This window comes from Podarcis liolepis (genome assembly GCF_965112155.1).
Source record: "Podarcis liolepis genome assembly, chromosome: 2".
Lineage (NCBI taxonomy): Eukaryota > Metazoa > Chordata > Lepidosauria > Squamata > Lacertidae > Podarcis > Podarcis liolepis.
Genome location: NC_139555.1, coordinates 49006344 through 49021395, shown reverse-complemented (window position 1 = coordinate 49021395; position 15052 = coordinate 49006344). Strand labels below are relative to the sequence as shown.

Here is a 15052-nt window from a genome sequence, read left to right as displayed (position 1 = left end):
CTCCAGCTGGGAGAGGGTCGCGGGGCTATGGTTTCTTTAGCCCCGCGCGCGCTCTCCCGGCTGGAGAGGTGACGGGCGCCTATGGAGGTTCCTGCCATATGCGCGCGTCACAACTCCAGCTGGGAGAGGGTCGCGGGGGGCTGGTTTAGCCCCGCGCGCGCTCTCCTGGCTGGAGAGGTGACGGGCGCCTATGGAGGCTCCTGCCATAGGCGCGCGTCACTTCTCCAGCTGGGAGAGGGTCGCGGGGGGCTGGTTTAGCCCCGCGCGCGCTCTCCCGGCTGGAGAGGTGACGGGTGCCTATGGAGGCTCCTGCCATAGGCGCGCGTCACTTCTCCAGCTGGGAGAGGGTCGCGGGGGGCTGGTTTAGCCCCGCGCGCGCTCTCCTGGCTGGAGAGGTGACGGGCGCCTATGGAGGTTCCTATGGAGCTGTTCCTGGAACAGCTTTCCGAAGTGGGGCGGCTGGGGCAGGTGACCCCGCCCCACTTCGGAACAGCTGCAAAAGACGTCAGGGGGAAGCGGGGAAGCGAAGCGCTTCGCTTCCCCGCTTCCCCCGACGTCTTTTGCAGCAAGGGGCTGCAGGGAGATCGCTATCTCCCCCCATCCCCTTGCTTCAGAAGAGGTCCGGGGGAAGCGGGGAAGCGAAGCGCTTCGCTTCCCCCGACGTCTTTTGCAGCAAGGGGCTGCAGGGAGATCGCTATCTCCCCCCATCCCCTTGCTTCAGAAGAGGTCCGGGGGAAGCGGGGAAGCGAAGCGCTTCGCTTCCCCGCTTCCCCCGGACGTCTTTTGCAGCAAGGGGCTGCAGGGAGATCGCTATCTCCCCGCAGCCCCTTGCTTCAAAAGAGAAGACCCGCTGTCCCCGGGGCAAGCTTCGTTTTGCGAAGCAAGCCCATAGGGGAATTCGTCTTGCGAGGCAAATCGCGGACGAAAAAACCTTTCGTCTAGCGAGTTTTTTGTCTTGCGAGGCGTTCGTCTTGCGGGGCACTACTGTATTTTCTTCTGATATCATACCCAAATTGGGACTCACAAATCTCACTGTGAGTAAGATGTTAGTCTTCACATTGGGCATTACATTAGAGTACAAGTAATTTTTGGCTTCAAGAGTTGACTTCAAGTCTAGCAGAAGTGTACCTCTATGTTCAGGGACATTCCATCTATATCAAAGCCAAATAATATTTATAGTTTTTACATTTTTCCAACCTTTACAAAAGTTACAATATGACAAATGTAAAACATTCTAGAGTGCAGGAGGAGGAACTAAAGGATGCAGAACTGGGGGGAAATATCAGTGACTGCATCATTGAACGTCTGATTCTCTTGCATGCATTGTATTCCTGTTTCGTCTTCCATCAACTGCTTCCTATTGCTCTGTTACAGATTGAATTCATACAGCCTGTGCTGGCTGTATCCAGTTACCTTTCATTCTCATCTGGCTTGGAATTGCTTCAAATGTTCTAAATAAGAAGCTAGCAGGGAAAGATGAATTGTGTATTCTCTCTTATTGCACTTTTGAGGCAACATTTGGAAAGAAATTCATACAAATATTGCATATTTATTCTTTTAAGAGTTTTCACTTACTGTACTCCTTTCTTGCTGCTTACTCGGGCATGTTACACTCGGGGCCAGTTTCAATAGGTGGTACCCTACTAACTCAATCCATCAGTATAAGAATCTCTGCTTGTGCAATGGAACTTTCTCCCCTTTCCTCCCCCCATGCCCCCCAAACCTGTTCTAGAAGTTCCCCCAACCCACCAGAGCACATCTGGGGAGACTGTAGCGTGCATGCAGAGAGGAAAGGGAGGAGTTCCATTACGCAAGCAGAAATCAATGCATGGATTGAGCAAGTTAGTTGGGTACCACCAAATGGGCCAACAAATGGGGGTCTTTTTACATTCAAATAAGTATAGGCTCTCCCCAACTAGAAGCATTCGCTTTTTGCTGCAGTACAGCGCTGCAGTACAGTGGGGAAAACATCAAAATTTGGTTTCATTTGACTTATTCTCCAATTTATTTCAAACCTATTTATGTATTTATCCCTGGCAAAGCCAATGAGGTGCCCTCATTGTAAGACTAACAATTCCCATCAGTCCCAACCAGCAAGGCCAATGGTCAGGGATGCTGGGAATTGTGGCCCAAAAAGCATCTGAAGGGCACCAGGGCAGGCTACCCATGATTTATACTGCCCTTCTCTGCTTCACTGATATCTGATGAAATGAATGCCCATGATGGTTTATGACAAGACTGGTTAATTGCTAACTCCTGTAACAGCTTCTAACTTAATTTGCAGCAATACACCTACAGACACATCCATTAAACTCTCAGTGTTCATAAATCTTCCATGCTGTCTTTAAGCACAGCCTTTACCAAATCAAAATATAGACTATTCCTTAAGCGTGACATCAGCTTAAAATATTGAACAAATGCTTTGCCTGGTCTAATTAAGAATAAACATGGGATGCTACTGGCATTCCCACTTTTCTTGAAGTTGTTAAAACTTAACAGATAACAGCCTTACCCTGCACCTACTTTTATTTCCCTAGCCAGCCTACTAACCCTCATCCTCTTTCTTTGATCAGCAATTACTGTGCCAGATGCCACAGTGGGGTAGGGTTCTTTCCAAAAGCAGCATCTGGTTGTTTGGCAGATTTCCCAGTTCCTTCTGGCAGGTTTGGCATTTTCAGAGGGCCTGTCATACACTGCTGCTGTGATCTGACAGAGTTTTCCTAAGAAGCTATCTCATTCCTCTCTCCCCCTTCACTCCCTCTGCCTTGATAAATGTTACAAGTAACTATAGGTCCAAGTTCTCCTAAGAGTTCTCTAATTAGATACTTTATTCTCCCAAAAGAACACCTCATCTTAGATGTTGAATAATTAGCTTGAAGCTTACATTTTGTTAAAAGGGGCCCAGATTGAAGTTACTTATAGCCCTGCTTTTAAAACAATAATAATTATAATAATACATAAATCAGGCTCAGCCTTTCACTTCTGGAGAGGAGAAAGAGATAAAATAGTGAAACGCTACTCAGTACTTGATAAAATAGAAAATAGTATGGACTGAGCTGGCTCTTTTCCTTTCAGAGAGATAAGTATAGAGGCAAATTAATTGAAAAACTACTTGCCATGTATGCAGAGTCTCAGAGACTATACAGGTATGTGTGTATTTAAAATTGGAGTCGCTAACTTATGGTCTTCCAAATAATGCAGGAGTATAATCCCCAGAATGCTGGTTAGTACTGATGTAAACTGGAGTCGGGGAATATCTGGAGAGCTAGAGTTTACTCACCCTATTTTAACGCATGATTAAATGGTATTCATGTTCCGGAGAAGATTCACCTACTATGAGTGATATACTCTATCAGCTCTACTACATATTCAGAGCTCCCATGAGTAAGTGGTGTCCCATTAATAAAGAGAAAAAATTATGGGCAATTTTGATGACATGTGAACAAAACTTCCACTAACATTCAAGTAAACGTTGCAGTCCACAATTAATCAGATCTCTGTTTGCATAGTAAACCCCAATAGAACCTTGTGTTAAGGTAACCGCGTCACTTTGCACTTTAGAAGATCTGTCAAATATTTATTGCCTTGCCTGGGGCCAATTGCCACTTGATTCCCTTTCCCAGAACTCTCTCCGTGTGTGTTCACCCATTTCAACACCCATTGTACCCAGTTTTCTCTGAGGAAGAGTTTAAATATCAAAGGACCTTCTGTTGTAGGGCTGGGGAACCTTTGGCCCTCCAGATGTTGCTGAACTCCCATCAGCCCCAGCAAGCATGGCCAATGGCCAAGGATGGCGAGAGCTGTAGGTTCAGCAACATTTGGTGGTTCTGTTGGCTCAGTTCTGAGCAATAAGAACTTGTCACTAACAATTCCATATGGCTGCTATCAAAGGGAGAAGCAAGACATTGAGGTCCCTTCCACTGTCCTAGCTGGGTGGGACCAATGGCCATTTGGCCCCTCCCTCCCACAACTACCACAAGGATGGGGGATCTTGGTCAGCCTGTGAACTTCATGGAAAACTTTCAGGAACCACATGGCTATAGAAGGCAGCACCAGTACCAAATGTTGACACAGTAAAAGTGCGCAGAGTCAGAGCCCACTCTCTCTTTCTACCTCACACACACACCTCACTTGTTGGCTCCTTTCCTGTTTTTTTAAAAAGCTTCCATTGGTGCCAACAGAAGCTTTTCTGGGATTTTCCCTAATGTCAGGGATTTGGGGAGGGGGGGGAGAAGTGCCATACTACATGGGTAGGGAGGTACAGGTAAGAAAGGACGAGTTAAACTTCCTCTCCCCAGCTTTACACCCCTGAAAACTACCACCACAGCAATGAGGCTTTAGGAAATACCTCAGATTGGCATCAATGACATTTTTTAAAAGCTTAATTACTGCACAGGGCCAGGGAAACCATAGGCCACTTCTGGTCCAAGGGCTATAGGTTCATTGCCCCCTGATCTACAGCTATTTTGTCTGATCATTCTATGTAATGGCAGGGACCCATTTCGTATAATACTCATGAATATACAAAATTGTTGTTCTTATTGTTGTTGTTGTTGTTATTAAAAATGCAAATGCACATTTGGCTTCAGTTTGCACTTCAAGTTATCAGGTTTGAAAAGGGAACTCAAGCATTTAGCAGTAGAAGAAATGCACAAGTTCACTTTTCAGATGTGACAAGCATGATTCAAAAAGCAGGCACATCTGCTTTATCGTGGTGCATTTGCTTTTTGCTATTTGTGCAATAATACACCCTGCATCTGCAGCCTGCCAGGAATTTAAGGTCACTCTCACACTTGAGATCCCAACATGCAGTCAATTTAATTATAAAACAGTGTTTGGGAGATAACCTTTGAGATTTCATACATGCAATCTGTAACAGCAAGTAGCTCATCTTGGAGGAGACAGCATCTTTTCAAAACAACTGAGGGCAACAGCTAAATATTACTTTTAGAAAGGTGGAGGGAGAGAAGAATAAGATTTTTTTTTCATTTTTCTGCTTTAATATGGCCTTTTCACATTGAAAGCACAACTTTGTCAAACAGTACTAGTCAACTTGGCATTATCACAAACTAGTATTGTCAAGCATGGAAAAGAGAAAATGTATCATTGGCTCCTGAGTGGTAAAAGCTACATAATAGCTATACGGTAATAGATAAGGGACAAAACATGAAAGCTCATTATAATATCTATACTATGTTTACTCTATAATTATCTTAAACAACTATACTTTAAATGTCAAGGGGGCATTGCAACCACACACTTCACATACAGAGTTATCGCCTTGCTCCTATTGTAACAGTTTCATTTACAAACCTCAGTAATGAACCCAATCGCAGAAATTGCTGGAGGGTGGAGGGAATGTAACAAGCTCATGTAAAGTTAAACATTTGTATTGTTGTTCCCAAGGTGGGGCATCATTTGGCTTCACTGCAATGCCCTAAAGAGAAAGTTTTAGGCTACAATTCCATGCTCACTTACTTGGGAGTTAATGTCTTGGAACTCAGTGGGACATATGAGTAAACATCCATAGGATGAGGTTATTAACAGAGTTCTCTCTCTCCTTAGTAGTGGCAGTGAGCATCTACAGAGCGCCTCATCCATCATGTTCCTAAGCTGGATTTTAAACATTTGCCATATGCTTCCAATTTAGTTTAATTGCACTAACCTTCAGGTATGTTAAAACATGGGAAAAGGAAGACACTGCATTATGTTAACATTTAATTTTTAAAGTACATTTGAAACTAAATGTTTGAGAAAGTGAATGTTACTTTGCTAAAACTTCTTAGTCCTATAGAAGGTCCCCTTTCCTTCCATTCAGTTCCTTCTGTACTTAATAATTATGTCTTCCACTGTCATCAAGTACAGGATCAGAAAGTTCAAGGATATGCCTCCTAAGTCAACTCAATAGGCCTTTATGTGCTTCACTAAGATATTTATTTGTTTAAACTACTCATAGGCTAAATTTAAGGGTTATGCCCAGCCTCCAGCAAAATATATGAAAGCCAAAATATTAACACTACAATAATCTACAATAATAAAACCACAATTATCACAACAGAACAAGCCATGAAATTTAAAAACAAAACATCCAGCAAAATACCAAACACCAGTAAATAATTACTGTACAGCAAAAAAACCAATTAAATTTGATTCTTGATCTCTAACTTAAAGCACTTCAGCAACAGTTAGCACGCGTGTGGATCTTCATGCCTACCCCCTCCAATTTACTCTAGAGCAGCGGTTCTCAACCTGTGGATCCCCAGATGTTGGACTACAACTCCCATCATCCCTGAGCTCTGGCCTTGCTAGCTAGGGGTGATGGGAGTTGTAGTTCAACAACATCTGGGGACCCACAGGTTGAGAAAGGCTGCTGTAGAGGGTCCCCAGGCCTCTTGAAATTATTTGGCAGAGAGGCAGTGTGGGATGCAGGAGGGAGGACAGCACAGGGGAAATTCCATTGTGCAAGCAGGACCCCATAAGCAGAAGCCTCTTTTAAGCCAGTTGCTCCTGGAAGCCTGTGATGAACACCTTCCTCAGGTATGTAGGTTGTCCAGACCTAAAGATTTCCTTCTAGTGAGTACACAGTGCACAGAGAGGAAGTCTCAATGTCCTGCTGAGAGATGCATTAACTTTACAACAATTCATCCAATGATCTTTCCATTTTTCAAAAGAAAGAATTTCGCTGCCAAGGAAAGTGAAAGGTAGACTGTCGAAGTGCATCCTAAGGAACAAATGATACCAATTTTCTGAGCCTGGCCATCTCTACAAACTACTTGTGAAATGGAAAGAATACTTTAAAATCACAGAACTGAGAAAGAAAAAAGAACCTGCCACTAAGGCTATGACTATCATTCTTGAGCCCTGTATGACCTCAGCCAAACGGGGTCATCTAAGCCAAAGCTTTTTCTCCTTGAAAATTCAGGTCAAACAAAGTACATTTCTGATAGAATAATAACTATTCTATTAAACTTCTTGCATATTAGCGTTGTCACAATGGAAACTGAAGAGGCTAGTACTTCTACAGTATCTCAGACTCTCCCTAGCAAGAAATACTGCCTAACTAAAATGGATAAAATAAAGGAAATTCAGCTATGCAGCCACCCTCCACATATTTAAAACAGCACAACTTAAGTAACTATACAGTGTCACTTCAAAAACCAGTGGTACAAATTATACTGAGGCCCCTGAAGTGGCCCAAAATTCATCCAGTTTCCACTTTAAGACATTCTAATTGGGAAGAAATGGGAAGAAACTGGGATAATCTCAAAAGAAGTGGCAAATATATTTGTACCTAAAACCACAAATTAAGTGTATATTAGAAATGCAGTAGTGGCAGGCAGGGCGGCTTTCCTGATGACTGCCAGTAACAGAGAGGAGAGTGGCAAGGTTGCAGCAGCAGTGTGTGGCATTGGGAAACCAAGTCAGCTTGTCAGGAAAACCTGTCATATTCACAAGTGAAATTTCAGAGTTCAGCACCCAGAATAGTGTAAGAACTTTCATTACTAATATGATTTTTTTAAATGCAGATTAGTGAAGGTGCATTAATTAAATGATAACTAAGACAGACATTGAGAAATAGAATATAACTCAACTCCTTAAGTCAAATGCAGATTTCTGCTTGTGACCCTGCACAAAGATGACACATTTTTAAACATACCTTTTAGAACTCTCCCATTATAGAAAGGTGTTGCATACGTGCACATGGATCACATATGCAAAATGTGGAAAGCAAGCTTGTACAGCAGCTAATATTAAATAAGCACATGTGATGATGGCAATATGGCTTATGAAACAAGGACCTGGCCACTGCCTTTCAACGCATACTAATATAACTCACCCTTAAAAAGTAACTGTTCCTTTAGTGTTGCAGAACAGTTTTGAATATTTATTAGAAGCAGAAAAGGTATAAAAATGACTCGTTCATTTATTCACTTGGATTTTTTCATACAGCACTATCAGTGATTCAGTGCAGACATAGCTATGGTATGGATATCAGAAACATCCTGTGGAGTTTCCTACCTCATTAACTTCCATTTAACGATGTTAAATATATATATATATCCACACTGGCACTTACTAGGGCACCAAGATTCCTCAAACCCATGACTTAAAGTGGATTTGAAACCACAGTAGGCGACTATGTTCTTTTAGGTACCTGTAAACACTTTTTTAAATTCCATAAGCCCATTTAGAGGTATTTAGTTATGTATACTTGTTTTTAATTTAGTTTAAAAATAATAAAAATTGGTATTGGTATTTTTTTAAATGCTGATTTTAATCTTTGAATTATTGACAGTTATTTTAATTTATTTTATGTACAACACACACACACACACACACACACACACACAGACACACACACACACGGTTTATGCATTTTTATAAACAATGAAATAAATGGTTTGGGGCAACTTGGATGGCCTTAAACACAGTACAGTGGTACCTCAGGTTACATACGCTTCAGGTTACATACTCTTCAGGTTACAGACTCCGCTAACCCAGAAATAGTACCTCAGGTTAAGAACTTTGCTTCAGGTTGAGAACAGAAATCGTGCTCCGGCAGCGTGGCGGCAGCAGGAGGCCCCATTAGCTAAAGTGGTGCTTCAGGTTAAGAACAGTTTCAGGTTAAGTACAGACCTCCGGAATGAATTAAGTACTTAACCCAAGGTACCACTGTATCAAGGAAAGAGTGAGCCAGCAACATATTCCCAAACTCCACGGTTCATGTGTCTAGTGTCAGTGATACAATGTGTACAAAACAGCATGACTCCTTTGGCTTTAATAAAATAAAGCTGATTCAGGATTGATGATGTGTCAAGGCAAATGATCCTGAAAACCAAGAGGGAAAAATTATAACTCTGTTTCCAGTGTAGTACTGAAAACTAAGAGAACTCTTTCAATCTGTCAGGGCCCTGTTATATTTAGAATTTAAATGAGAGTCATCAGCATCAATATTTTACAACTTAATCAGCACCGTCTTACAACCTCCTGGAATCAGCCACATAATCATTCTAATCATCAATACTCACTGGATCTTGACAGCTGAGAACCTCCAGGATGCTGTTGAGTAATTCAACACAATACTTCTTCTCTTGGTTTTGTGCCTCTTCCCTTGGATCCAGTAATTCCTTCAGTTCTTTGGTAATGACAGGAAGCAGGATATCTCTACATTCTGAAAGTAATAATTTGCTACTTAAGATTATCACAGAAATTTTCCTATTTTTCTTCCCAGAAAGCATACAATGCAGCTCCCCCTCCCACAACTATGCTTAATTCCAATCACTTCCCATGTAGAGCCTTCTGGCTTCTATCCCCTTTCATCTTACCAATGTAAACATGAAGAAAGCAATTAGGATCTACAGAATGAATGTCTAAGTAACTAAAGGCAGTTCAGCAAAGAGTAATACCACATTCTACACTTCATGAAGATCTGGCTGGTGAATGAATCAATCATTCTGAATAGAGTACATGTGTATGCTTTAAGGGTAATAAATGTCTTCCTGCAATGCCAATTTCCTATTATTATTATTATTATTATTATTATTATTATTATTATTAAACTTTTCTTGTCGCATTAATAAAAGAGAAAGTGAAAAGCTGACCAAGAGCTAGAAAGGCAGCAAAATATACATTGAAAATGTGAAGCTTGCATACGTTTGACAGCAAATCAGAGCAAATATATCCAAATGGCATGGAAAACTATGCAGAAGACCAATTTGCCAAAACAACAACAACAACCCAAACACATTATCTATGAAGCTGAGCTAAGTTCTGCCCACAACATTTACATTCAAGATTGTTCCTAGAACATCCTTGGAAAAGCAAGAGTGCCTCTTACTCATGAATTGTGCATATGCACACTACTTCAGATATTTGGGGGAAAGGAGAGAAGCAATGTACGTAACAGACACTCAGCATCTAAGCCAGAGATACAACTGTTCATGAAACATAAACATGAATCATCAAAACTCATCTGTAACCCTACTCTTCCTACCAAAATTTCACACCCAACATCCCCAAATGCCACCTTCAGCACCAGAAAGAAAACACTCATTTTCCCCAGCAACTTATTTTATGGTGAAGAAAAAAATATGACATATGAAGAATATAAAATGGTGTGCAAAGCTGGATGATGGTGGTGAAAGAAAAGAGAAGTCTTTCCTCCAAACCCTTTTCACTGCTTAATAATTTTTTTTAGTATTCATGCCTTGCTTCTCACAGTTGCAAATCCCCCAATTAAAAGTGGTTTTATGTTAGAATATTAACTGGCCAATGCTGACACAGTCCCTAGTTATACCTGACAAAGTATTGTTTAGTAGGGTTTGTGCATCTGAATCTAACAAGTCCCAAGGTGGTGAGATGCCTCAGAAGTATTGGGGTTGATTGTCACAGGTGAAAGGGGATCTTTATGAGGTATCACAAGTCAAAGGAAGGACTCCTGAAGCATTGACAATAATGCAGACAAGCATTGGCTGAAAGGGGAGAAAATTATTTTACCCGCATTTTCCAATCCCAGTGCTTTGGTGAAGGAAGCAGCTTTTCAAGAACAAAACTTATGCCTCTGAGATCAAGGAAGGTGCGAAGGTGAGGAGTGGAAACGGGTCAAGATCTCCATTGCAACTGGCAGATCAAGTTTGTATCAGAGGAAATGATTTTTTTCTTGGAAAGTGAATCATTTGGTTCTTTCCACCCCGAAGCCAACTTTAAAGGTACCTGGCACAATTCCACTGAACCTATTTGTTTGTGATTTAACAGGTTTCTTACCCAGTGGCACCTCTTTTATGTTTGCGATTTTCAGAGCAATTGTCCACAAAACACTAAAGGAGATTAAGTGATTCCCACCCAAAACTGCCACAGTTGCTCTTGTATCACAGTAGCTTTGCTTCAGACATTTTGAAGGATTCATGGCTCTCCCATCAGATGTCAAAGAGATAAACAACTACCTGACATTCAGAAGACATCTGAAGGTAGCCCTGTTCAGGGAAGTTTTTAATATTTAACGCTGTATTGTTTTTAACACTTGATTGGGAGCCGCCCAGAGTGGCTGGGGAAACTCAGCCAGATGGGCGGGGTATAAATAAATAAATTATTATTATTATTATTATTATTATTATTATTATTATTATTATTATTATGGCCAGGAATCAGATTTTATTGGTTTCTAGCACAAAATCCCCTATAAGTGTTTGTTTATAAATTGGGAAACCTTTATCCAGCCTGAGATTACATTCACTTCTGCCAGAATGAATAAAGTGAGAGTCATTTCTTGAAAATTCTCAATAGGGAAGGAAGAGGAATGGAGCAGATCCTAAAACTAATGGCTGCCTTTGCAGGAATACCTGCAATTACACTTCTGAAATTTGAGAGAACTTATGCACTCAGAAGGAGTAACAATGCCTTCACATTAATCAAATTTTGCCCCAAATCAACAAGAACTTTGTATGGGAGATACCATATTTTAGAGGTACACAGAAGGCTTTACTCATTTTGGAAGGATTGTGATGCTTGCAAATTTCATCCATTTCTATAAAAAGCAGGGCATTATAGCTGTGTCTACAGTGATTGGGGCAGAAGAATTAGACTGCCTATGTCTGACCAAATCAGGTTGTTATGAAGCACCAAACTGAAGTCCAAAGTGAATCTTGTGGTTGATGCACACCTATTTACACAAAACTATGCTCTTTCCCTATGAAAATATTTATTTACTCTCTTGCTTACTGTTTGAAATTGCTTTGTACTATTAGCTGTAATAACATCCAGTTTTCCCCAGCATACATTACTGAAGGAGGGAGAAGTCAGACTGAATGTCTGCAATACCCTTGCAGCCCCTCAAAATCTGTTTTTGGGGGTTGAGGGCTACTTCCAAAATGGAATATTGGGGCAGCGGCGCATGGAGGTACAACAGAAGGGGGTTTGGCAGAATTTGGGAGGGGGAAATCTTGCCATTTATTTGGATCAAATGTGGAAGAGCTGATAAAGTTTGGGTAATGGTAATCTCTGGCCCAGATGGAGTGGTGGCTGTTTTTAAGCTTCTTAAAAGCAATCCTTTCTATTCGTTGTAAATCCCAGCCACTGTCATTAATAATTGAGGTATACTTAGCAAGCACAATTTAGTACATAACCTGAAGCCTTACTTTTTGCGCAAATTTTAATTTTAAATATACTTTAGCTTGACATCCCTAGTGTATAACCTCAGCTTGTTTGGGTGAATTGATATATATATGGAATATATATATATATATATATATATATATATATATATATATTCAGAATTTATTATGAAGTTACATTCTTGTGGCTGCAAAATATACGAAAATAACATTTACAGTGCTTAGTCAGAACATCTCTGGGGAAGAATATATTTATGGCAGGGGTAAGGTGCATTTGTTCTGTGACCCAATAAATAGAAGTTTTTTGGCAGCTGCCCAAGTCCTCAGCTCTTATCTTTTAAAGCTTGTAACTCTTTATTCAAGGGAGGTAAGATAAGATGAATTGGGTGCAATTACACAAACAGGGTATTAAAAGCTTGCATTATTATTGAACTTAAAAAGCTGAGTGAAGGCAAGGACTGAAACAGGAGGTACAAATTAATGCATACAGGGTATTTATAATACCTACACTCCAAGATGATGGGAAACTGCATAGGCAATAGAATGAGTCAGGAAGACCTGACAATTAGGTCCTCTTGAGATGTACCCACAGCTGGGAGCTGTTTTTCCATGCATGGATCCCACGTTGCTTCATTCACATGGTCTGAATGAGGCAACCATTTAGGCGGGGCATCAAATAGGTCTTTCCCATGGTATATACTGTCCTGAAACCATGAGCGCATTCTGATACTTCTACAAGTGGTACCTCTGGTTAAGAACTTAATTCATTACGGAGGTCCATTCTTAACTTGAAACTGTTCTTAACCTGAGGTACCACTTTAGCTAATGGAGCCTCCCGCTGCCACCACAGGATTTCTGTTCTCATCCTGAGGTAAAGTTCTTAACCCGAGGTACTACTTCTGGGTTAGAGGAGTCTGTAACCTGAAGCATTTGTAACCTGAAGCATTTGTACCCTGAGGTACCACTGTATTACATTTGACTCCAATCAATTCTACCAAGACAGCATTTTTTTCTCACTCTTTCTGAGTGGAAAACATTAGCAGGAACCTTAATAGTTGAACTGGTTGTTTTTTCTCCTAACACATTCTGTACACAAATAGTTTCAAGCATCCATTTTCATACTAGCATTAAAAGTTTCCTTTAACAGTAAAACAAAGCAGTACCCACACATCTAATAGAAAAAAATAATTTGTACTTGTCACTGTTTTTAATATATAATAATAACTTTGACTGTTCTGCCTAAGAGAAAATTGGGCTATGTGGTAAATGTCATAAAGTAGGAGAAAATATGCTAACTAGGCAAGATGGGTTGCCTGTTATTTATGCAGCACTGTAGACCCAATTAATACACATTTTCCATTAATAATGTTCATGAATTAACTAATAGCCAACTTACCATGTTAATCTTTATTATTAAAATAATGTAATCATGATCATTCTAGCCTTTAATTTAGCTATGCAGGCATTTTATTAGAGATAATGGAAATTTATATAGCTATTTATATTCATTCCACTTCAGATTTCTTTAACAATAGCAGACATAATTGAATCTTAATTAATCCTCTCCCCTACACACACACACACACACACACACACGTGATAACCAGTATTGTTTTCACCTATACTGGTGGTTAACTGTTTTGAATACTGTATATTATTGCTTGCATAATAAGATATGCAAAAATTCTCATCTATGCTATATATTGTACAGTCTCAATATCAGTTATTTAAGTTTTTTCCCCTTTCAGATTTAAGTTAGGAAGCATTCTTCTATGAAGAGCAGTCAGGGTACACAAAGGACCTCCCAAAGTAAACCAACCCCAGGTAATTGCTGTGCCCCTGAAACTGCTGGTGACAAGGATAAAAATAGGTATACAAGGAGAATTTGCTGGATGCCAAGATCCAGGTTTGGGGCAGGTACTTTTTGGTGAGAGAACCCCAGCAGAGATTTAAGATAAGAAAATATGCAGCAAAGTGTAGAAAAATAGGCTGTTAGACCTTTAAAACATGCCATTGTGGGTTCCAAAATTGTCCCTTCCTCCCCTAGCATAGAAAAAGACCACATGTTTAGTAAGTGAAAATGGTTTATTATTTACAAGCTCTCCAAAGGCAGAGTCATGTGCTTTTCCATAAAGCATTTAGAAAAAGATGCACAGACAGTATAACGTGGCTAAGTTACAGTGGTGAATGTTCCTAAAATTTTGGTATAGGAACTCAAGTGTGGATTGCGACAGCCATGCGGCCTGAGCTTGGAGTAGCCAGCTGAGACCCCTTTGCATGCTGAGTTTCTCAGGTAGACTGGCGGCAGAGCTGTTGAAGAGGGGGAGGTTTGACAGACCCTCACAAGGTGAGATGAGCCTGGCAAGACAGCTTTATGGTCTTAACCACTTCATGCATTAATTAGAGTTAAGCATGTTGGTCATATGAGGCTGGTTATCTGACAAACTCCTCACCAGTTGAAACAGTAGGGAGCACATAACATATTTTCCCCAGAATTGAACTGCCAGGGATAGATTGAAAGCAAGCTTTTAAGTTTGCATGATGCCACTGCCATCCCCATCACTGCAGCCACCTGAAGCACTTCAAAATGAAATTTAAAACTTGGAGAGATCAACTCAAAAATCCCCCTCATAGCATTTGTTCTGAACCTAAGAAGCAGCAGCAGCAACTACTACTTAGTTGCATTTTGAGCTGGGAACATTTTTCTAGGCCAAAACAAAATTATGCAGCCCAAGAGGTTTCTCTATGGAGTAATTTTGATAAGCAAACAGCATCTAAGGCTATTGCGGTGTATACATCCCCAGTTGCCATGTGCCGCTAATGAAGAATTCATTGTGATTTCCTATTTTTAAAAGTATAAATATTTGTACAATTCTGTAAAATTAATTTTAAGATGAAGAAATTTATAGACTTGCCTATTATAAGGGGTACTGTTTTCACAA

At 40.6% G+C, this 15052-nt stretch overlaps 1 protein-coding gene across 5 annotated transcripts in view; it reads right to left on the bottom strand.

Annotated features, from left to right (window-relative positions):
* Nucleotides 1–15052, bottom strand: part of DOCK2 (dedicator of cytokinesis 2) — a 266689-nt gene that overhangs the window by 182214 nt on the left and 69423 nt on the right. For all 5 annotated transcript variants that reach the window (XM_083481684.1, XM_083481685.1, XM_083481687.1 and 2 more), the window contains one exon: nt 9030–9172. In XM_083481684.1, the coding sequence (XP_083337810.1) occupies nt 9030–9172 (143 nt within the window). The remainder of the gene's footprint in view (nt 1–9029; nt 9173–15052) is intronic.